Here is a 23,499-nt window from a genome sequence, read left to right as displayed (position 1 = left end):
TTTATGGCAAGCACATTGGTCTAAACTTCCCGCTAATAAATTGCGGGATGTGAAACCTTTTCTCAGTGCTCAGACCTCTTCCTCCCGAACTTGTCATCGGGAGGGGTAATTTTAACTAGACGCTGGATAGGGCACTTTCTTTTTAGCCATTGACATCTTTTAAGTGGCTATGCTCTCCCACTTTATCCCCACTGCTCTCAACTGTGGATGGTGAGACACATTTTTCTTGAGTGCCCCTATTTTACTCCGCTACGAGCCCATCTACAGCTGTCGCCTGATATACCTTCCATTTTAGATGACACGCGCTCAGCTGATCGCGCCCTCGAGTTTATCAGTGTCAGTGTGATCACGTCGGCCATTTGAAGCTCTTTTTGGGAAAAACAACCCCCTCTCCTACAGTGGTTTTCTAAGTTTTCCTTGGGTTTTTTAGTTTCCCCTCTTTTTGAGTTTAGCTCCCATTTCTGCAGATTTCCCATTTGGTTTTTGTAAGCTTCCCTAAGTCCCAGAATGGGCGCTAATGATCGTAGCAATTTTGCGCCCTAAAACTGTAACAAGATAAACTGTAAAATGAAAAAACTACTTCCTTAAAACATAGATTCCCTGTGATACATGCACAATATAGCTTGGCAGAGGTGTATGGCATCCACTGTTCATATCCGATCACGGTTTAGAAATTATACTATGCCTGCATCAGTCCTATACAAAATGATCGTTAGTAATGGAGAATACCTCTCACAAGGAAACGGACCAACGCATAGCAACGATGTTCCACATGTGAAATTACGAGACATGCCATCACTAAATCCGTAAACAGAACATCTGTCAAGCAGATGTATGCATGGGAATTCAGTATCTCACAAACTGTCAGTAACATAGAAATAACGTAATTTTGAAACTGAAGACTCGATTTTATGCCAAAGATGCAGCAGGTTAATTGAGTACCTTGCAAATATCTACGTTCATACAGAGGAAAGTGCCGACACAAGATGGGCATGTTTCGTCGTCGTCGTCGTCGTCGTCGTCATAATCACACACATGAGATGGAACTCCTCTGATGACAGATCTGCTGTTAACGATCACGAGTAGACAGTGCTCTAGGCCACAGACATAACATACAGTTGTATAAGAGTCGAACACAGGTTATGCCACACAACTGATGCACCCCAACAGAACGGAAAAAATTGTTAAATGATCTGACGCAACATCTTCCTCTCTCTAGAATGCATCTACCATTAGATCATATTTCGTTACAACCTCATCTCAACCGATCACTCCATCCGCTTTCTGTCATCCTTCACAGATGCAAGTAAGTTTAGGCGCAGATAAACTACCAACACAAATAAATCTTCACAAGCATCCCATACTTAGGCACAGTATCACAAAAAGTAGCTAACTTATTAAAAAAATATTAAAATATCTTTCTCCACTAACAGCAAACTTGGATACCACTTACCTCACGCAGGGAACACAAACAAGCCAATGACATAACACAGTGGAATATGTAAATTACAATGTAACAGTTGCCCTGCATTTTACATAGGAAAAATTGGAAGAACCTTCCGCACACGGTATAAAGAACACACCGACGCCTTTCGACTAAACCATTTTGAAAAATCTACAATAACTAACCACATGTATATTAATAAACACACTTGACGGCATCCACAACAGCCTAACTGTGCTTCACACAGGACCCAACAGTAAAAAATTTAATCTACTAGAACAGTTAGAAATAATGCTACACAAAGAAAAATATTCCGAAAACTTGTTGAATGAACAAGTTTAACAGCCACATTTTTTTACGCCTTCAAAAGTTTATTTTTTCCTAAGAAATCAAATCCATAAGAGTACGAACAGTCGACAACCTACAACATGGTGCCAAATGATTATTTTAATGATACCTGTGTACTAATAATACTATCATATTATCTTCTGTGAAACAAGAAAATCGATTATATTTAGAAGTAGAACATCTGTATGAACGAGAATCTGTGGCATGTTTACGTTCTGCTACTACAATGTGCGAAAAAGTGTGTGACTATGTGTGTATCCCAGTGTGTACTGCAAAAGTAAAGATGTATACTGTGTATACCAACTGCACAACAGAAGCAGACATCATACAATGTTAAACTGTAACTTATTTTCACATTATTAACGCTGTTAAACTTACATCTAGAATATACGATGTTGTAACAGAAAAATGTAATAACAGGCAAACAACTAAAAAACCTGATGCAAATCACTAACAAGCACCTGAAGATGAGCCTCCAGTGCTCGAAATGCATAGTGCAGTAAATAAACGCAACTTGTGACTGAAGGCGGTTTGTTCATTTTATTAAAGAATTCTTCCAATATGAGATGGCACCCTATCCTCTCTCTCTCTCTCTCTCTCTCTCTCTCTCTCTCTCTCTCTCTCTCTGTCTGTTCAATGCGTCTGGAATGAGGGAGACTCCCAAGTCAGTGTTACGACTTGTTCACACCAAAGAATGATGTAAACCTGGAAGAAGCACTTGTCATCGATGGTGGATTTCTTCTCCAGTGCGTTGTATGGAAGAATGGTGAAACACTTAAGTTAATGCTAACCAAATACGTGGAATACTTAAGAAGACACTACAGCGGAAGTGCGACAAGTGTGGTGGTAGATGGCTACCCAGAAGACCTCCCCACCAAGAGAATCAAATATGCTGAGCACCTCTGCCGAAGCAAAAGACACACTACTCCTGAGGTCATATTTACCGAGCTAATGATGGTGATTGACTCAGGAGCAATTCCTTTCCAGAAATGAAGCACATCTCATTAGCTTGCTTATTTCGAGGCTCGAAGATGAAGGCTTCTTAGTAAGGCAAGCCACTGAAGACGCAGACCACTTAATTGTCTTAATTGTTACCACAGTGCTTGAGGTTTCACAGGAGCATGAGAAGGTTGTGGTTGTTGCTGAGGATACGGACCTTCTCATCATGCTCAATGCCCTAGCCACACCATCAGCAAATATAAATTTCTTGAAATTTGGAAGAGAAAAGACCTCATCAGAAATATTTGTTTCTAACAGTTCCAAACTGGCAAAGATCAGGTCACTCGTATTTCTTTACGCCATAAGTGTGTATGACACAACTTCAGCACTCTTCGGTCAGGGCAAGAAGGTGGTCAATCTACTGGTCAAAAATAAATGTCTTCTGGAATATATCAAATCATTCTTACAGCATGACACTCAAGCTGAAGCTATTGTCGAAGCTGACCTCCGATTTACGGAGGTATGGCAGGAGAGACTTCAGACAACTTGCGATTCGACCTGTTTTCCAAAGCGATTGTGAAATTTAGATTCACCCTAGCATCCCTACCACCAACGTCGGAAGCAGTTCGCCAGCGTTGCTTGTGGACCTACTTAAAAGTACAAATGTGGATAGGACACCAGATGGATCCGCTCCTCTGGGGATGGCAGGCTTCAGAGTTTTGTCTTTGCCTCATTCCTACCTCCAAAGAACCAGCTCCACAGTCTCTTCTCTCAACAATTTCCTGCAAATACAACAAGTGCTGTGTAGGTAGTTGTGGGTGTCGGAAGGCTGGTATTAAGTGCTCATTAATTTGTGTAAACTGCAAGGGGATCTCATGAACTAGCTCCCTCCAACCAGACGAAACCGACGAACAAGATGTTAACGAAGACCTGGATTGTATATATGAGGTGACGAAAATTACTGACTTTGAGGAGCCGAGTGACGGGGCGTCGGACTCGGAAATTTCAGACTCTGAGAAGCTGAGTGGTGCAATGACAGTCAAACGTTGACGTATGTGAAATTTGTGTACGTACCTACTTTTACCTTTTCATCTCCTACATTTATGTAAAATTCTGTAATTTCGAAATATAATAATCACTACTTAATTTCAAGGAGTGTCTCTTCCTGCGTCCTTCATATCAGTTGAATGGGTATCACTATATTATATTGAGGGTTATGAACGGAGACCACGTACCTGACAAGACAAATTTCACAAGGGAGCTGAAAAAATAACCTTTAATAAAAATTTTGATTGTTTTGATTTTTTATTTAGAGATAAACACTTATTACTCACAGGTTGTGCATTGTCTTTTTTGCATCATTTTGTTATAACATGTATTTTTTACACTTACAAGTTTTTTTGAGTCAGAACTTTCTGACATCTGTCAGATACGAGGTCTCAGTTCTTAACCCTCGACATATGAAAAACTTTTTTAATGTTTCAAATTTTACAAAATTTTAGAATTTTTCTATTACTATATTAAATAAGTGCAAGGCAATTGGTTGCTATAGTTCTGTGTTTAAAAGAGTGTACATAAGAATTACTGAAGAACTACATTTGAAATGTATGATGAGAAATGGTCCAACTTTAATGAGGAGCAGCACACAAATGGGTGGTTCAAAAAATTCACTTCTGGTTTCATCGAATGCCAAATTTCTCTCACCATATCTCTTTTATGAACGACATTATTGATAGGTGGGTTAGTTTCTACGATATTACAAAAAAAGAGGTTAAAACGAAAATTTTTTATGAGCATGTGAAATTGGTCTAATTTTGAAGAACACTAGTATGGAAGCGGGTGGTCCAAGAAATATACGGATGGTCTCGTTCAATGCAGAATTTCATGCCCTACAATATTCAATTGCGCTATGTTTTCGATTTGTAAGTCATTTAAGAGATAATCTCGAAAGCGAAAAATACCCCTCTTTCGGGTACATTTTTGCCCCCCAGCACTTTTCCACAACTCCGCCGTGGGGGAAAACGTAGGATAGTCATACTGGGACACAAACAAAGCCATTAAAACAGTAAAATTTTTGTAGCAATTATTTCCGATTGGAATGCTAAATCTACTGGACTAATTGTAAATACTGTTTGTTAGGGTGAGTGTGGCAACGGCCGACATCGTAACCAAAGTATTGGACATTGATTTACTCCAGGATATGGCTGCTCTCGGAACAGAATTGATAGGTTGCAATCACATTCCAGGAAACTGTCGCTGAATAACAATGACAGAAATAATGGACGCAGTATATCGGGACAAAACACGGGGCCTGCGCCTAACTGGACGCCAACCCCGCAAAATCCTACCGTGAGCACTTTAGAGGTGTCCGAGGAATGGTCCTCTAGCAACGCCGGCGGATCATACTAAAACCGCCCCCATCGTACTCACTGCGACGGTCTGTCTTGTGACAGCCAGAGCGAGAGCACCAGCAGCAGCGAGTACTGTTTGTATAAAGCGTTTATTTTGCATTTTGTTTACGACCTTCCACTAAGGAAGGGATTCTATTTGTGTTTATCTGCTCTGCATAGTAACAAACAGTTCTTAATAAAACTTTACGTAGTTTTCGTGTTAGATTTCTTAGTGTTTTCTTGATCGTTTAGAACAGAAAGCGCCCTAAAACCGTCTTTTGTTTGTTTCGCGGCCGTTAGTCACTAGTCCACTAGTCACTTGAATCAGCAGTTGTCTTGTGACAGCCAGAGCGAGAGCACCAGCAGCAGCGAGTACTGTTTGTATAAAGCGTTTTTGTACTTATTTGCTGCGCTTAGATTTTAAATAGTTTTTCTGGGAAAACCTAGCGTAGTTTTCGCGTCTCGTATTTCAGTGAGTGTTTCTTGATTATCAGAGTAGCTCATCAGAAGATTATCTTGGGAATTTGTCACCGTATAGAGTAGGGTAAACATAGTCATGTGTAGGGACTGTGGTTGTTGTGAGCGGACGCAAGGAGAATTGGCCACTCTTCGGGGGCAGGTGGAGGCTTTGTTAGGCTCATCGAGCTCGAGGCGCAGGCGTCTGCTCGTAGTGGCGTTGGGGCAACTGTGGTGAGACCTAGGCCTACTTCGGTGGCCTTGGAATCACTTGGAACCCCTGATGTCGCTGCGTCTTCCGGCAGTGAGCATCTTACCGGTCAGCCATCACTCCAGGGTGAATGGCGGACAGTGGTGGGCTCGCGCGTGCCTGGCCGAAAGGCGAAGGTGGGATCTGGCCGCGTGGCAGCTGCCTTACCCCTTTCCAACAGGTACGGGGTGCTTCCTAGTGGTGATGACATCGTTTCCGAGCCACCACAGGATGCCCCGCCTGTTGGGCCAGTGGCCGATTCTCCGGCAAGGTCCCGACAGTCACAGAGGGCGGGCCTATTAGTTATAGGGAGCTCCAACGTTAGGCGGGTTATGGAGCCCCTCAGGAAAATAGCGGGTAGGTCGGGGAAGAATGCCAGTGTGCACTCGGTGTGCTTGCCGGGGGGTCTCGTCCGTAATGTGGTGGAGGCCCTTCCGGCAGCTATTGAACGCACTGGGTGTGACCGGCTGCAGATAGTAGCACATGTCGGAACGAATGACGCCTGCCGCTTGGGTTCTGAGGCCATCCTTGGTTCCTTCCGGCGGCTGGCTGATTTGGTGAAGACAACCAGCATCGCACGCGGAGTGCAAGCTGAGCTTAATATCTGCAGCATAGTGCCCAGAGTCGATCGCGGTCCTCTGGTTTGGAGCCGTGTGGAGGGTCTAAACCAGAGGCTCAGACGACTCTGCGACTATAATGGCTGCAAATTCATCGACCTCCGTTATTGGGTGGAGAACTGTAGGGCCCCCCTAGACAGGTCAGGCGTGCACTACACACCGGAAGCAGCTACTAGGGTAGCAGAGTACGTGTGGCGTGCACACGGGGGTTTTTTAGGTTAGAGGGACCCCCCCTTGGGAGAAACGATAAAATACCTGACGGCTTACCAGAGAGGACATTATCATCGTTGATAAAGAACGTCCGTCCTCAGAGACCAAAAACAGGAAAAGTTAATGTAATATTGGTAAACTGCAGGAGTATCCAGGGCAAGGTTCCTGAATTAGTATCTCTTATTGAAGGAAATAGTGCGCATATAGTATTAGGAACGGAAAGTTGGTTAAAACCGGAAGTGAACAGTAACGAAATCCTAGACACAGAATGGAATATATACCGCAAGGATAGGATAAACGCCAATGGTGGAGGAGTATTTATAGCAGTAAAGAATTCAATAATATCCAGTGAAGTTATTAGCGAATGCGAATGTGAAATAATCTGGGTTAAGTTAAGTATCAAAGGTGGGTCAGATATGATAGTCGGATGCTTCTATAAACCACCTGCATCAGCAACCGTAGTAGTTGAGCGCCTCAGAGAGAACCTGCAGAACGTCGTGAAGAAGTTTCGTGATCATACTATTGTAATAGGGGGAGACTTCAATCTACCAGATATAGAATGGGATAGTCACACAATCAGAACTGGAGCCAGGGACAGAGACTCTTGTGACATTATCCTGACTGCCTTGTCCGAGAATTACTTCGAGCAGATAGTTAGAGAACCAACTCGTGAAGCTAACGTTTTAGACCTCATAGCAACAAATAGACCGGAACTTTTCGACTCCGTGAATGTAGAAGAGGGTATCAGTGATCACGAGTCAGTGGTTGCATCAATGACTACAAGTGTAATAAGAAATGCCAAGAAAGGAAGGAAAATATATTTGCTTAACAAGAGTGATAGGGCACAAATCGCAGAATATCTGACTGACCACCATCAAACGTTCATTTCTGAGGAAGAGGATGTGGAACAAAAATGGAAAAAATTCAGAAACATCGTCCAGTACGCCTTAGATAAGTTCGTACCGACTAAGGTCCAAAGCGAGGGGAAAGATCCACCGTGGTATAACAATCATGTACGAAAGGTACTACGGAAACAAAGAAAGCTTCATCATAGGTTTAAGCGTAGTCGAATCATAGCTGATAAGGAAAAGCTGAACGAAGCGAAAAAGAGCGTAAAGAGAGCAATGAGAGAAGCATTCAACGAATTCGAACATAAAACATTGGCAAACAATCTAAACAAGAACCCTAAAAAGTTTTGGTCATATGTAAAATCGGTAAGCGGATCTAAATCCCCTATTCAGTCACTCGTTGACCACGATGGCACCGAAACAGAGGACGACCGAAGAAAGGCAGAAATACTGAATTCAGTGTTCCGAAACTGTTTCACTGCGGAAAATCGTAACACGGTCCCTGACTTCAGCCGTCGCACGGACGCCAAAATGGAAAATATTGAAATAAACGATATCGGAATTGAAAAACAACTGCTATCACTTAGTAGCGGAAAAGCATCCGGACCAGACGAGATACCCTTAAGATTCTACAGTGATTATGCTAAAGAACTTGCCCCCTTTCTATCAGCAATTTATCGTAGATCGCTGGAAGAACGTAAAGTACCTAGCGACTGGAAGAAAGCGCAGGTCGTTCCCATTTTCAAGAAGGGTCATAAATCAGATGCGAATAATTATAGGCCTATTTCGCTTACGTCAATCTGTTGTAGAATAATGGAACATGTTTTGTGTTCTCGTATTATGACGTTCTTAGATAATACAAATCTCCTTCATCATAACCAACATGGATTCCGCAAACAGAGATCATGTGAAACTCAGCTCGCCCTATTTGCCCAAGAAATTCACAGTGCCGTAGACACTGGCGAGCAGATTGATGTCGTATTCCTGGACTTCAGGAAGGCATTTGATACGGTTCCGCACGTACGTTTAGTGAAAAAAATACGAGCTTACGGAATATCGGACCAGGTTTGTGATTGGATTCAGGATTTCCTAGAAGAAAGAACACAACATGTCATTCTTAACGGTTCAAAATCTGCAGATGTAGAGGTAATTTCGGGAGTACCGCAGGGAAGCGTGATAGGACCTTTATTGTTTACAATATACATAAATGACTTAGTTGACAACATCGGTAGCTCCGTGAGGCTATTTGCAGATGACACGGTTGTCTACAAGAAAGTAGCAACATCAGAAGACTCGTACGTACTCCAGGAAGACCTGCAGAGGATTAATGCATGGTGCGACAGCTGGCAGCTTTCCCTAAACGTAGATAAATGTAATATAATGCGCATACATAGGGGCAGAAATCCATTCCAGTACGATTATGCCATAGGTGGTAAATCATTGGAAGCGGTAACGACCGTAAAATACTTAGGAGTTACTATCCGGAGCGATCTGAAGTGGAATGATCGCATAAAACAAATAGTGGGAAAAGCAGGCGCCAGGTTGAGATTCATAGGAAGAATTCTAAGAAAATGTGACTCATCGACGAAAGAAGTAGCTTACAAAACGCTTGTTCGTCCGATTCTTGAGTATTGCTCATCAGTATGGGACCCTTACCAGGTTGGATTAATAGAAGAGATAGACATGATCCAGCGAAAAGCAGCGCGATTCGTCATGGGGGCATTTAGTCAGCGCGAGAGCGTTACGGAGATGCTGAACAAGCTCCAGTGGCGGACACTTCAAGAAAGGCGTTACGAAATACGGAGAGGTTTATTATCGAAATTACGAGAGAGCACATTCCGGGAAGAGATGGGCAACATATTACTACCGCCCACATATATCTCGCGTAATGATCACAACGAAAAGATCCGAGAAATTAGAGCAAATACGGAGACTTACAAGCAGTCGTTCTTCCCACGCCCAATTCGTGAATGGAACAGGGAAGGGGGGATCAGATAGTGGTACAATAAGTACCCTCCGCCACACACCGTAAGGTGGCTCGCGGAGTATAGATGTAGATGTAGAAAGGGGGGGGGGGATTGGAAGTGATAGACGGCATGAAGAGCAGTGGCAGCTGTTGGGTAAGAGCCCAAGAGCACGTGAACACCGTAACTTTTGGCACCTTGCTGATTTATTCCTTATTTTTCTTTGAAGGCTTTAAACATAATGTAGATGGGGTAACCATAAATAAATGGCACCTACCGCGCTGCGCTACATTGTTCCCCGACTCAGTGAAACTGAAACTTGGGATCACGATCACGGGCGCACATTCACGGGCCAAATACATACGGATTTGATGAGCAATGTAAACGGTTTACAGCACTCAACTAAAAGTTTACATCAATACCACCAGGTGATAGCGCACTGCAGCAGTCGTTTGCGTGGCATAAATCCCACGAGGCAGTTAGCACACTGCGCAGATACGCCAATTCACTCGTTATATGGTAACATTAGATCGGACGTTAGTATATTTTATACTGACAAAAACACCTATTTTGTGAGATTCTGAATGAGATATAGTACAATAAGTTTTGGATTTTATCCAGCAGTAATCCGTTTGAGGCACTCAGAACCATAAAGCACATGATTGTCAATTGTGAGAGTGGAGCATTTATTCAATGCTTCTAAAGTCTGTTGAGCTTACGGTGGGTCAGGTATATCTGCTCTGTGGGCCCACATTACATGTATATCTGAACATCCAAGAAAAGCTGTCTCACTGGTTTCTCTAGTATTCACTTAAATTTGGGCGTCAAGGACAGTGTGCTTTTGGCCCTCGTGGCTCTCAGCGCCTCATTTGTATTCTGGTAAAGTGAACTCGTTGGTAGATAGCACTATTTGAATTTAATAGTTTCCATGAAAGGCAGTGTGTGTTTGGAGTTCGCTGTTTACTGCGCATGAATCGGCTTTCTTGTGCAGTGTCAACATCAGCTGTGTTGAACCTGTCTTAATGAGCGTACAGCATTGTGAGCCGGGAGTCCCCCATTTGGGGAAGTTCGGCCGGCGAGGGCAAGTACTTATTGCATTCGACGCCACATTGGGCGACTTGCGCGTCGGAGATGGGGATGAAATGAAAACACAATACCCAGTCCCTAACGGAAAAAAATTTTCTGCTCGAGCTGGGAATCCAACCTGGGCCCCTTGAACCTGTATTAAACGCTAACAGAAAACAGAATCACCAGGAAAAGGAAGCAGGGCCTCTCAGACGACATTCGTTGTCTGAGAAAGTGAGGAAATCAAATAAGCGTGACTAGAAGCGAACATTCAACAAAGAACTGTATAATACGCGTAAGCTGTGTGGGTGCATCGTAATAATTCCCGATTATCGGCCAGGAAATCAATTCATTAACTAATACACGAATTGTACATACATGATCTTGTACATTTTTCCGAAAAACTAAAAAAGGCGCGAAAACTGCCACTTACATAAAAATGTGAAATGGAGAGTAGTGAAACCCTAAACATTGTTTCATTCTTGCCATCGATTGCACTAAATAATATACAGAATAACAAAATACCACATACACAACTTTTTTCAGACAAGTTGAAAATTATTATTATTATTATTATTATTATAGACAGTGGCGGAAGTTGTACAAATATCTTGATAAGCATAACTGTTTTACAGTAGATGCTATTAATTACTGACATATTTACCTGAATTCAAAAATTTGTGAAGACCCAGAATATAAACCTATGAGTAAACCTGATGAAAAGTTTCATATGCTACGATATAAAGAGGATACAGATATTAGAGAAGAACTGTGAGGAGATTTTAAATCGTGCATGAAACTTAAAGAACTAGTTCAGGCAGCCGTGAATTCTGTAGTGGAGAGCATACCCACGGCAGTTGTACTGGACAGAGGAGCAGGTATTAACTTCCGTGACGTGAAATTTTCAAAAGTGTAACTAGTAAAACTAGTGTACCGATAATGCCATTCCAAAACTGTGTAGTCTCCGGTGCTACTGGCGTCAAGGGACAATTAGGTGAGGTCCGAACAGTAGTATCAGCTACATGATAATGTGTGCACGTAATTTCCTTAATAGTCATAGTTGCATATTTGCATGGAAGTAAGGCGCTGCACGAGTTTCAAAAAAGTTTGCATTTCACATTTTTATGTAAGTGGCAGTTTTCGCGCCTTTTTTAGTTTTTCGGAAAAATGTAAAAGACCATGTATGTTCAATTCATGTATTAGTTAATGAATTGATTTCCTGGCCGATAATCGGGAATTATTACGATGCACCCACACAGCTTACGCGTATTATACACTTCTTTGTTGAAAAACACGAGTCGGTGCATACTACATTATATTATAGCGGTGTATTAAATTTAGCTAACATACTGAATTTTTCTTTAGACTTGGGACTTGGTGTCTGTCATCGATCTCGAAAAAAACTGCTCTGACGAATCAATGAAGCTACAGTGTAATATCTACATCATCTCTTATATTTCCACAACTGTTTGAGATATCGAAATGAGATTACGGCAAATGATAAAACGCAGAGAGACTATTTTTCCTTATGTTTATTACGCAGAACGTCTTCATTTACGGTGTTATTCCACGAACTACAGAATTTTTCGAAGAAAGCACATGCTATAGGTTTCAGAACAACATAAGTGAAGATATTACACGTTTATTTTTGTACCGCGGATGTGCTTTTCCATAAGCTACCGATCTTACTTTTCCTCAGTTCCTTACTTAAACTTCATGAGCCACTGTTTCGGAATTGTCTCTGCACAACATGTTTGTGAGGTGAAACTGTAAACTCTGCTGTGCTCTGGCAAAAGAAGCAAGTTTTAACAGGGCAACAAGTTAAAAGTACAGGTTTTATTAAAATTCGGCACTCATGATGCTTCTCTGAAAATTACAAATGGTTAATAAACCAGACGAAAACCAATTCAGCGGAATTCTTTTTTGATATTGACGAAAGCAGAGGTGGCAGAGCTTTTCGAATGGTCACCATACAAGTGAGGGCTCCACTTAATACTAAACGAAAATTTTTAGCGTACGCTTCAGTTAAGAACGCACTACACCTCCAGCGCTCTACAGTTCCTCTACAGGGCGTGCCCCTAACCCCCACCACCACCACTCTCCCCAAACGTGCCCAGCCGTTCTCGCAGCGTTATTCGGCGCGGGCTCAACGTTTCTCTGTGTCAAGAATTTGTCTGTTTCCTGTCTGGTAGGCATGGGATTTCTGCGAACAGGGGACGCAAAGATCGACCTTCTGAACGGAACAAGTTGTAAGTTTCTTGAGGAAAACCTCATGTCATGGTAGGTATAGCGAAAAAGTGAAGGTCAGAGTCTCAAATCTATAAAAACTAAGGCTCTGTCCACTAGTGGTGGGCAGTACTGTGTTCATAATGCACTATAATGTCAGAATACAGGAGATGCCATGGATATTTTATCCCACATTCAAACGAAAATAGGCGAATCAGAGCATTTAACATAACAAAAGGCTGACCTAGCTGATTTGCTAAATAAATATTCAAATGTCTTACCACGTAAGCCTGGCATCATCAAGGGGTACGAATATCATGCGCAGGTAGTCCCTTATCAGATGTATCCTAGGCGCAAACTAAGTTCACACAGCGCGCAGTGGCAACTGTAAATGGGAAATGCCTTTAGGTCACTCACACCAGTCACTGCGCCGACTACCAACTTCGTCTGCATATACAGTACTGTCATGTGACGTATTGCTTTCCCTGGGCCTAAGGAGAGGCGGTGGAATTTCTACTTAATTTAGCTTCATATATAGTATTAATAGTTATGATGGCATTTTGTAGTCAGTCCGGCAAATTTCTCTTCTAAAAATGAAAAAAAAACTTTTCTGACTTTAAAGCATGATTCTTCAAAGTTAAGTGAACTTCTTGTAATTATAGATAGTAAATATTTCTGTTTAATTCATGAGTCTCAGACAGATGATCGGCTGTACTAATCTCGTGGAATAATGTATATATGAAAATATATTTGTATAACAACTCATCAAGATTTGGACACAAGCTTTGAAGCAGTAGAAGTACGCTTTGTTTCATGGACTAACCACAGTGGCGTGTAAAGCTAGGAATTTTAAATATGTTCTGAACAGTACAATAGTTAATTCAAAATAATTTGGGAAAGTACTAATGTATGACAGAGATACATGGTATGGGAATGAATATTAAAATGTACACCATAAAATCACACTTTTACTGTAAGCACAGCCAGTATGGGTAAGATATACCAGCAAGCAAGAGAAATAAAAATCTTTTGCTATGCAAGCAAGGCACAAACCTGTAAATGCGTATGGCTTATGTTTAGCTTATTTTTACAAGCTTAGTTGCTAAGTTTTTGGCAAGAACCAGTAATTATTTTTCTAGTGAATTTTTCTATATGAATAAAGTAAGCCCATACTATTAACAGAAAAATCTAGGAAATGAGTTCCTTATTGAATCTTGTCTATCTCGTAGTTACACAAAAGTTCTCTTTGTGTGTGTCTGGATGCCCACGTTTGATTCGCGCACGCGGCGAACGGTTTATTTACCCACTTTTTGCTCTGGTAATTTTAGCTTATTTCGTAGACACCGTAATTTCTATGCAAGTAAAGGTCGTATAGCGGTGCCCTGTACGAAAGGAAACAAGTTCTTCTTTTATGTAAGATATTTCACATGTAAACATCAACCAAGTAACAAAGTACATGACCGAATACTATGAGAATATATAAATCTTGTGACATAGCTCCACTGCTAAAATCGCAAGAGAGATATTAATATACAAATAATTCTAGTGTTGTATTACGCTTCACCTTGCGTGAGAACAAAATACTTGCACAGCAACTATTTGATTGTCAATGTACACAGAAACTCCTGAGAAAAGAGACACAACGATTCTGTATTCATTGCAGTTTAAAACCCACTGTGGAACTCAGCACACTTATTTAAGTGATACTGAAAGGCTGTGCAAGCATAAGCAAATAAAACATGTGAAAGCCCATAGTAGTACGTTAATCTGTACTCACCTCTGCTGCGTCGGATTATGGAGGTAATCGGATGAAGTATGCACGAACGCTTTTAACCAAGTGTATCTTCATAAGTGTTCTCGCACGGGACAACAAATAAACGCGTCTGGTAAACGTGGTACTAACAAAGCGAACTGATGTCTGCCGTTGTGGTATTCAGTAACAGTGCTTAACAAGTCCACTATTGTCACGTATGGTTGTGCTTGTTTAAAGTACAAAAACTTTAAAGACTGAATAAATAACCTGTGCCCTACGAGAACGCTAAACTACCGTTTGTCGTAGACAGTTTTGTAATATGATTAGCTAAGAGCTGAACTATGTGCAACAGGTTAACAGTAATTCTACAGTGGATGTCATGCCGCGCTCTGACAGGTGACAGTGTTGCCAACGTAAAACAAGGAAACGTGTTCTCACTTTGAAATGAACGAACAGTAGAAACTGCGTATAAACTACATTAAACAACTGACCAGACAAATATGCTAAGCAAAACTCTATTCAGCGCCGTCTAGTGGATAACAAATGTTTTGTCTCTGTGATGCTGCACTTAATTTGTTTTGTATAAACGATGCTGAGGTGAAAAGCAGAAGCGCAGCCCGCGACACATCGTGCTAACCTTGGTACCAGCAGCAGGCATTTGTTCCTATGAAGCAGTTGGTGTGGCGGCAGAACCGCAACAGAAAAGGTGATAGGAGCCGCCGACCGTGTGATGTGAGCTCCGTATCAATTACATAATCGTATCAAATGAAATTTACGATGAAGACTTTAACGCTGACGTGTGTCACACTAAGTTTAAGAACTTTACTACAATTTGTAAACTGTTGAGCCAAAAATAGCTCGGACTTGAAAACAATCAGTACAATAATTTTGATAACATAATTAAAACAAAACAATTTTGTGTGTAATTCTGTTACGTAGCGGTTGTACACATGAAGCGAACTTTATGTTAAACAAAAGTGGATGGAAATTTTATCCCTCGCTGCGTTTTTTTTTTTTTTTTTTTTTTTTTTTCGGAGGCATGTTTTCCCGTCGGCTACGCCGAAGTTGGGAGGATTGGAAACAAAGTATAATGCCACGTAAACACAACTATTCACTTTTGCCTCAGTCAAATGTAAATATTGAAAAAAAAGTTCTCATGCAATCCTGAAAACTAAGCCTTATAATAATGACAGTTTATTGATCAGTGTGCAAGTAAACTTTATTTGGTTATTATATAACTATAGCAAATGAGAATATGTCTGAAAATAATTTGCCATCAGAAAATCGTAACCAATACATTAAAAAAGAGTAAAATTCTTTTGAAAAATATTTAGAGAACAATTAAATACTAGCTGGTAACTGATCGAATGCATGAAGTATGTTCTGTTCATCGTATAACATCATTCATTCATTCGGCTTACAACACATTATATATCCTCATTATCTGTGAAAGACGTTTATGCCATGCCCCCAAAGTGATTTCGAAAACGTATTTATAGAAGTCTATTAATACTGAACTTTATAGTACCGAAAAATGTTTTCTGTATTTTTATACAAAGAAATGTTTTGTAATTAAAATCGTTTGGATAGACACAGTGCTTAACAAGTCCACTATTGTCACGTATGGTTGTACTTCTTTAAAGTACAAAAACTTTAAAGACTGAATAAATAACCTGTGCCCTACGAGAACGCTAAACTACCGTTTGTCGTAGACAGTTTTGTAATATGATCAGCTAAGAGCTGAACTATGTGCAACATAGCATCGTTTATACAAAACAAATTAAGTGCAGCATCACTGAGACAAAACATTTGTTTTCCACTACACGGCGCTGAATAGAGTTTTCCTTGGCATATTTGTCTGGTCAGTTGTTTAATGTAGTTTATACGCAGTTTCTACTGTTCGTTCATTTCAAAGTGAGAACACAACCACCTCTGGCCGTAACAACGGCCTTGATACGCCTGGGCATTGAGTCAAACAGAGATTGGATGGCGCGTACAGGTACAGCTGCCCATGCAGCTTCAACACGATACCACAGTTCATCAAGCGTAGTGACTGGCGTATTGTGGCGAGCCAGTTGCTCGGCCACCATTGACCAGACGTTTTCAATTGGTGAGACATCTGGAGAATGTGCTGGCCGGGCAGCAGTCGAACATTTCCTGTACCCAGAGACGCCCTTACAGGACCTGCAACAAGCTGTCGTGCATTATAATGCTGAAATGTAGGGTTTCATAGGGATCGAATGAAGGGTACAGCTACGGTTCGTAACACATCTGAAATGTAACGTCCACTGTCCAAAGTGCCGTCAATGTGAACTAGAGGTGACAGAGACGTGTAACCAATGGCACCCCGTACCATCACGCCGGGTGATACGCCAGTATGGCGATGACGAATACACGCTTCCAATGTGCGTTCACTACGATGTCGCCAAACAGGGATGCGGCCATCATGATGCTGTAAACAGAACCTGGATTCACCCGAAAAAATGACGTATTGCCATTCGTGCACCCAGGTTCGTCGTTGAGTACACCATCGCAGGCGCTCCTGTCTGTGATCCAGCGTCAAGGGTAACCGTAGCCATGGTCTGCGAGCTGATAGTCCATGCTGCTTCAAACGTCGTCGAACTGTTCGTGGAGGAGGTTGTTGTCTTGCAAACGTCCCCATCTGTTGACTCTGTAACGGATGGTGCAGCCACATCTCGATCCCTGTCATGCGGGTAAGATGCCTGTCATGTCGACTCCTAGTGATACGAGGCCGTTGGGATCCAGCACGGCGTTCCGTATTACACTCCTGAACCCACCGATTCCATATTCTGCTAACAGCCATTGGATCTCGACCAACGCGAGCAGCAATGTCGCGATACGAGAAACCGCAATCGCTATAGGCTACAGTTTGACCTTTATCAAAGTCGGAAACGTGATGGTACACATTTCTCCTCCTGACACGAGGCATCACAACAACGTTTCACGAGGCAACGCCGGTTAACCGTTGTTTGTGTATGAGAAATCGGTTGGAAACTTTCCTCATGTCAGCCCGTTGTAGGTGTCGCCACCGGCGCCAACTTTGTGTGAATGCTCTGAAAAGCTAATCATTTGCATATCACAGCATCTTTTTCCTGTCGGTTATATTTCGCGTCTGTAGCACGTCATTTTCGTCGTGTAGCAATTTTAATGGCCAGTAGTGTAATTAATTTCATTTTCTCGTATTTTTTGCTTACGTTTGTCGTCTATGGTTTCCTCCCGCCCGTTGCAGACGGGTAAAACAGCCAACAATTTTCTTACCGTGACATACTGGGAAAACTATGCTTACCAGTTTTCTCCCAGAATATTCTCATTCACTATAAATTCAGAGATAGAGGTGTGGGTTTCGTCACTACTCGGAGGTCCCAAAAGTCATGGGATACCTCCTAATATTGTCTCGGATCTCCTTCCGCCTGACGTAATGCAGCTATTGGATGTGACATGGACTCAACACGGTGTTCGAAGTCCCCTGCAGAAATAATTAGCCATGCTGCCTCTATAGACGCCCATAATTGCGGGAGTGTTGCCAGTGCAGGATTTTGTGCACGAACTGATCTATTTGTCCCCTAAATGGGATTCGTGTCAGGCGATCTGGGCAATCGAATCATTCGATCGAATTGTCCTGAATGTTCTTCAAACGAGTCACGAATAGTTGTGGCCCAATAACGTGGCGCATTGTCATCCATAGAAATTTTACCGTTATTTGGAACATGAAGTCAGTCAGTGGCTGCTGATGATCTGCAAGCAGCCAAACAACTCCATTTCCAGTCACTGATAGGTTCAGTTGGTCCTGAGGACCCAGTCCGTCCATGTAAACACAGCCTACACCGTTACACCAGCTTGCACAACGCCTTGTTGACAACTTGGGTCCGTGGGGCCTGTTCCATAGTCGAGTCCCACCATCAGCTCTTACCAACTGAAATTGGGACTCATCCGACCACGACACAGTTTTCCAGTCCTTTAGAATCCAACCCAAATGGTCAAGAGTCCAGGAGAGGCGCTGCAGGCGATGTTGTGCTGTCAGAAAAGGCACCCGCATCGGTCGTCTGCTGCTGTAAACCATTAACTCCAAATTTCTCCGCACTGTGTCTAGCGGATACATTCGTCCTACGTCCCACATTGATTTCTGCGCTTATTTCACGGAATGTTGGTTGTCTGTTGGCACTGACAACTGTACGCAAATAGTGCTGCTCTCTGTCGTTAAGTGAAGGCTGTCGCCATTGCACTGTGCGTGATGAGAGGTAATGCCTGAAATGTGGTGTTCTCGGCACACTCTTGACACCGTGAATCGCGGAATATTGAATTTCCTAACGCTTTTCGGAGTGGATATCCCAAGCGTCTAGCTCAAATTACGCTCCAGTGTCAGTTAATTCCCGTCCTGTGACCATTATGAAATCTGTAACCTTCTCACATGAATCACCTGGCTACAAGTGACTGCTCCATCCATGCACTGTCCTTTTATACTTCATGTACGCGATACTACATCCACCTCTATATGTTGACATTGCTATCCATGACTTTTTTTTACCTCAATGTATCTTATCAGCCACAATGCATTACTATGCTGTTCACAGTAGTGTACCCGAATTCCTATTTTGTTATTCATTATTAAACCATTCCTGCTTTACCCATATTTGCCTTTGTATTTATAACCCTTTATTCACCGGACCAGAAGCCCTCTTCCTCCTGCCACCAAACCTCACTAATTTCTACTATATCTATCCTCAACCTGTCCATTTCCTTTTTTAAATTTTCTAACCTACCTCCCAGATTAAGGGATCTGTTTCCACACTCCGATCCATAGAGAGCTATACAAACCGAAATATACAGCTTGTACATTTAATTGAAACTATCTGAACAGCATTACCCGCGATTACCTTCATTTTCATTGCACTCCCATCACTACGACTACTATATTTACTTGATGATTTAGCAGACGCAATAATCACAATAAAAACAATTGGACGACAATGATACTGAAGATAGGAATATCCTTGTTTCTCTTGATGACGTGAAGTAACAGCTTCGCTAATCTGATGTTCGGGCAACAATAGCTGGCTGCTAAGCGGTAACTGATCAGGATCATAGCTTGGCATCTTGTAATAGCGAGTGGCGCCTAGTTTTCTTAGTGTGTTCACTGTCGCCGCTACGTTTGCTCGCGTTGTCTGTCCGTGAGTGGCAGCAGCAGCAGCGCTTATCGATAGCGCTTACTGTGGTACCATCTTTGGAGCAGCCTTTAGTATTTCCGGGTCGTCGTGTGTCGAACAAGAGGAGTTGGGAGAGAGCAGCAGTGAGGTCTGGACAGCCAGTACTCGCCCGACCGCTCGCGACACACATCCACTGTCCGGCGGAAGGATGTGGTCGCGAGAGTGCACGGCCACGTCAAGGACCGGATCCAGCGAGGTTTAGTTGAATGGACCGTGATATTTTATTTGTGTGTGTGTGTGTGTGTGTGTGTGTGTGTGTGTGTGTGTGTGTGTGTGTGTGTGTGTGTGTGTGTGTGTGTGTGTGTGCGCGTGCGCGTGCGCGTGCGCGTGCGCCTGTCTCTGGCCGTCGAAGTGATCTCATGGAAATAAGTTGCCAGTCGATGATTTATACTGGGATCTTTCCTGTACCTGACTTGAGTGGAGACGACCGTTGGTTGGTCGTTCGGTCGTCGCAGCGGACGACGTACATTAGGTGTTCCTACCACTTCTGTGCCGACTTGTAATTCGTCCATGTTGTTTCTTAGTGACTGGTTTTAGTATTGTGAGTTGTTGTCGGAATTGTTTTCCGGGCTCCGTGTGTATCTTGTGATCTTGTGGTTTTGAATGAGCAGTTGTTTTAATGCTGTCTGCGTACTGGATTTGGTGTCAGTGGGAGGGTGAACGGACATGAGGTCGTTAGGGGGCGCAGCAGCGAGCAGGTGCGTGCAGCGCGGGGGCGAGCCGGGGTTGCTGGCGGCGTGCTGCCACTGCCGGATCGAGGAGGGGCGGCTGTGAGAGCGACGACTTCGTTGTACACCGAACCCTGGACGTTTGAGTGAAGAGTTAACTGCTAATGCAACCTTGACTATTCTGAGATCTCGACTTTGGCAGGCGGGTTGTTGCTCCCAGGGCCGCTGAGCCTGGCGGCAACGAGTGAAGTGTTTAGAGGCGGTGAAATATTGCAGCCGTCTTTCTCTATTTGTTATTCATCACTGAATTTAGTATTACTCTTATTAGTGAAGTACAAGCAGTGGCATCTTCTGCCTTGTGGCCGCTAACGCCCCAGTTACCTGCCCTGGAGGTTAGGGTACCTTTCCGGCAGTGTACCTTTCCTCGTCGCGTTGATGCTGTCCGACACGGCGTGTAGTTTGACAACCTCTTGTATTGTACTGTGCGCATATATATATATATATATATATATATATATATATATATATATAAATTTGGGGGGGGGGGGGTTTACGTTGGTCCTAGTGTTTCCTTCGCCCTTGGGTGTTTTGTGAAGACGTAGTGCTGTCTGTCTTCGCCCTTGCCTAAAAATATTCCATCGTTGTACCAGTGATTGGACGTTAGGCGCATTGGTTAGTCGGTCGGTCTACGCTTAATCTGCCCCTAGTTTGAGTAGTTTTAGTTGCTATCCTCTTGCGTCGCTACTACTCTTCACTGCCTGTCTCACCCTACCTTATGTTTGAATTACTTTCCCAGGCCGACCCTCGGAACACTTGCTGAGAACTGCTTGTCCTGATTCCTTAGATTGTGGTCTTTGTTTTAAGGATATTTGTAATTCACTAATTATTGTTGATGTGGCCTTCAGCCGAGCAATAATTTCACTTCTGATATGTCTGCGTAAGCAGAAGAAACTTTTGATCAAAGTCCGAAAAGAATTTATTGGGCTGTTCAATTAACCAAAACAAATTCTCCAAGTATAACACCAACACACAAAAGTGATCCGTCTTCGAATCACAACTACATACAACAATAAGATAGAAAACAACTGAAATAATATCCTCCTAGTCTCCGCCAGAGACTTCTCCGATATACCGAGCCTAATCCAGAGATCAGCGAGAAGATCAAAGCCGGGCTGCCGCGGCGGCAGCCATCCACGTCTGCTGGCGGTCGATGAACTGCCGGTGTGTGGCCGAGCGCCGGCCTTTATAGCGCTTCGGCGGATGAGTACCTCGGAACTATTTTCCGTCACGTGGTTTGACGTGTGAAAATAGTTCCGGGATCTGCAGCGACCTCTTCCTTATGTTTATGTGGGCCGGTAGTGGCCCCTGGTGGCTGCTGGTGTCTTTGCTGTGGTGTTGGTGTTGTGGTTGTTGCTGTGGCCATTCATCAATACTGCCTGCCGGTCGTGTAGTGCTTCGGTGTGCCCGCGACGCGGGCAACCCGCGGCTGCAGGCTGTCAGTTTCGTTGCTGATGCTCTAGGCGCCGTTATGTCGGGTGGAGAAGGCCTCAGCAACTTCTTTGGTGATAAGGCCTTCAGCCGTGTTACAATAAGTTTTTTAAGCAAACTTGTTTTAAAAGCAACGTATTTATTTTAAAAGTGCAATTTGGAATTGTTCTTTTGACTTCTAATTCAGGCCTTCAGCCGTTTGTTGTTTGAGGTTATTGTTGGTGGCCTTCGGCCCTAAAATTGTGGATATTTTTTTCTGTGCTATCACACAGTCAGTCGTCTTTTTAAGAGATCGTTTTAAAATTTTAATTTCTATAAATAAAGTTTACGTATTTGTTGTGCAACTGAGAGTAACTGATTACGGCTCCATCCACAATCGTAACCTTATCCTGCTCCATTCTGAGAAACGAGCTCTCAAAATCCGCTGAGTTTCGATTGCGCCAAAAGTCGCACAAATCTGAAGGCTGTAAATTCAACTAAATACTTAAGGATTACAATTACAAATAACGCCCCTCAAACCTTCCTCTCTTGGCCTAAGCCGGCGGGTCCATGGGATCGCATTTATTTGCACTTCGCCGGCCCCTTCTTCAGCTACCAATGGCTTCTCGTCACCGATGCCTTTTCACGTTTTCCGTTCGTTATCCGTCGTACCAGCACCACTGCGGAAGCGACCCTCGCTGCTCTCAAGAAAGATTTTTCCTTGGAAGGGTTGCCGCTAACAATTGTTACCGATAACGGCCCTCAATTCCAGAGCCAGATATTCGCGACGTTTTGTTCTGCCAACGGCATCCAACATGTCCTCACTCCGCTCTTTCACCCGCAATCGAACGGCAAGGCCGAACGCCTCGTCCGGACATTTAAGGCCCAAATGTCAAAATATGCCTCCACCCACACTTTGGACGAGTCGCGGACATTGTTCCTCAGTTCCTATCGGTCGAGGCCCATCGGCTCCCGTAGTCCGGCTGAACTTCTGCATGGCCGGCAACCTCGTACCTTTGGCACCTCCTCCGGCCCGGACCCAAACAATGGGTTCCGACTGCACAGGCTCCCTTTGTTCCGGGATCCCTTATCTAGGCGCGACGTTTCGGCCCGAGAGCCGGATGGATTGAGGGGGTGATCGTCCAGCCGCAAGGCCGTCAGCTCATTGATGTCCGCATTGCCGACAAAGTGGTCTGCCGGCACCGCAACCAACTCCAGCGCTGATATCAGGGTCTTCCCGGCAAACCGCTCTGCCGCCTTCTTCCGGCCGCCCGGATGTGATCTCTTCCGCCTGTGGTTGGTGTGCAGGGGTGCCAGACCCCATCTAGCAGCAACAGCAGTCATCTCCACAGCGGCTGCAGGCTCCACCGGCTCCTCCGCCGGCCCGACCGGCTGCGCCATCCGCCAGCGTTGACGATGCCCCCGTGACCTTGGTACCGCCGCCGCCGGTGTCGCAGCCTAGCCAGTGACGCCCACGCAGTCCACTTTTCGGGCAGCATCCCGCGGACGTCGATGAACCTATGCCCCTGGAACCATCGCGGCCGGCTTCCCCGCCTCTTCCACAACGCAGCTCTACCCGTCTGGCCTGCCACGCCGCGCCCTACTCTGCGGGGCCGAGTTTTCACCGCC

At 43.6% G+C, this 23,499-nt stretch overlaps 1 protein-coding gene across 1 annotated transcript in view; it reads right to left on the bottom strand.

The window, feature by feature from the left end:
- LOC126413306 (serine/arginine repetitive matrix protein 5-like) overlaps positions 1 to 23,271 on the bottom strand; it is a 139,118-nt gene extending 115,847 nt beyond the window's left edge. Inside the window, exons 1-3 of the mRNA XM_050083206.1 lie at positions 22,885 to 23,271; positions 20,402 to 20,634; positions 3,967 to 3,992 (exon numbers count right to left, since the gene is read on the bottom strand). Coding sequence (XP_049939163.1) covers positions 3,967 to 3,992; positions 20,402 to 20,634; positions 22,885 to 23,271 — 646 coding nt within the window. The remainder of the gene's footprint in view (positions 1 to 3,966; positions 3,993 to 20,401; positions 20,635 to 22,884) is intronic.
- Positions 23,272 to 23,499: the final 228 nt, after the last annotated feature.

The sequence above is a fragment of the Schistocerca serialis genome, chromosome 7 (genome assembly GCF_023864345.2).
Source record: "Schistocerca serialis cubense isolate TAMUIC-IGC-003099 chromosome 7, iqSchSeri2.2, whole genome shotgun sequence".
In the NCBI taxonomy this organism is placed as follows: Eukaryota; Metazoa; Arthropoda; class Insecta; order Orthoptera; family Acrididae; genus Schistocerca; species Schistocerca serialis.
This window is presented reverse-complemented; position numbering and strand designations above follow the sequence as displayed.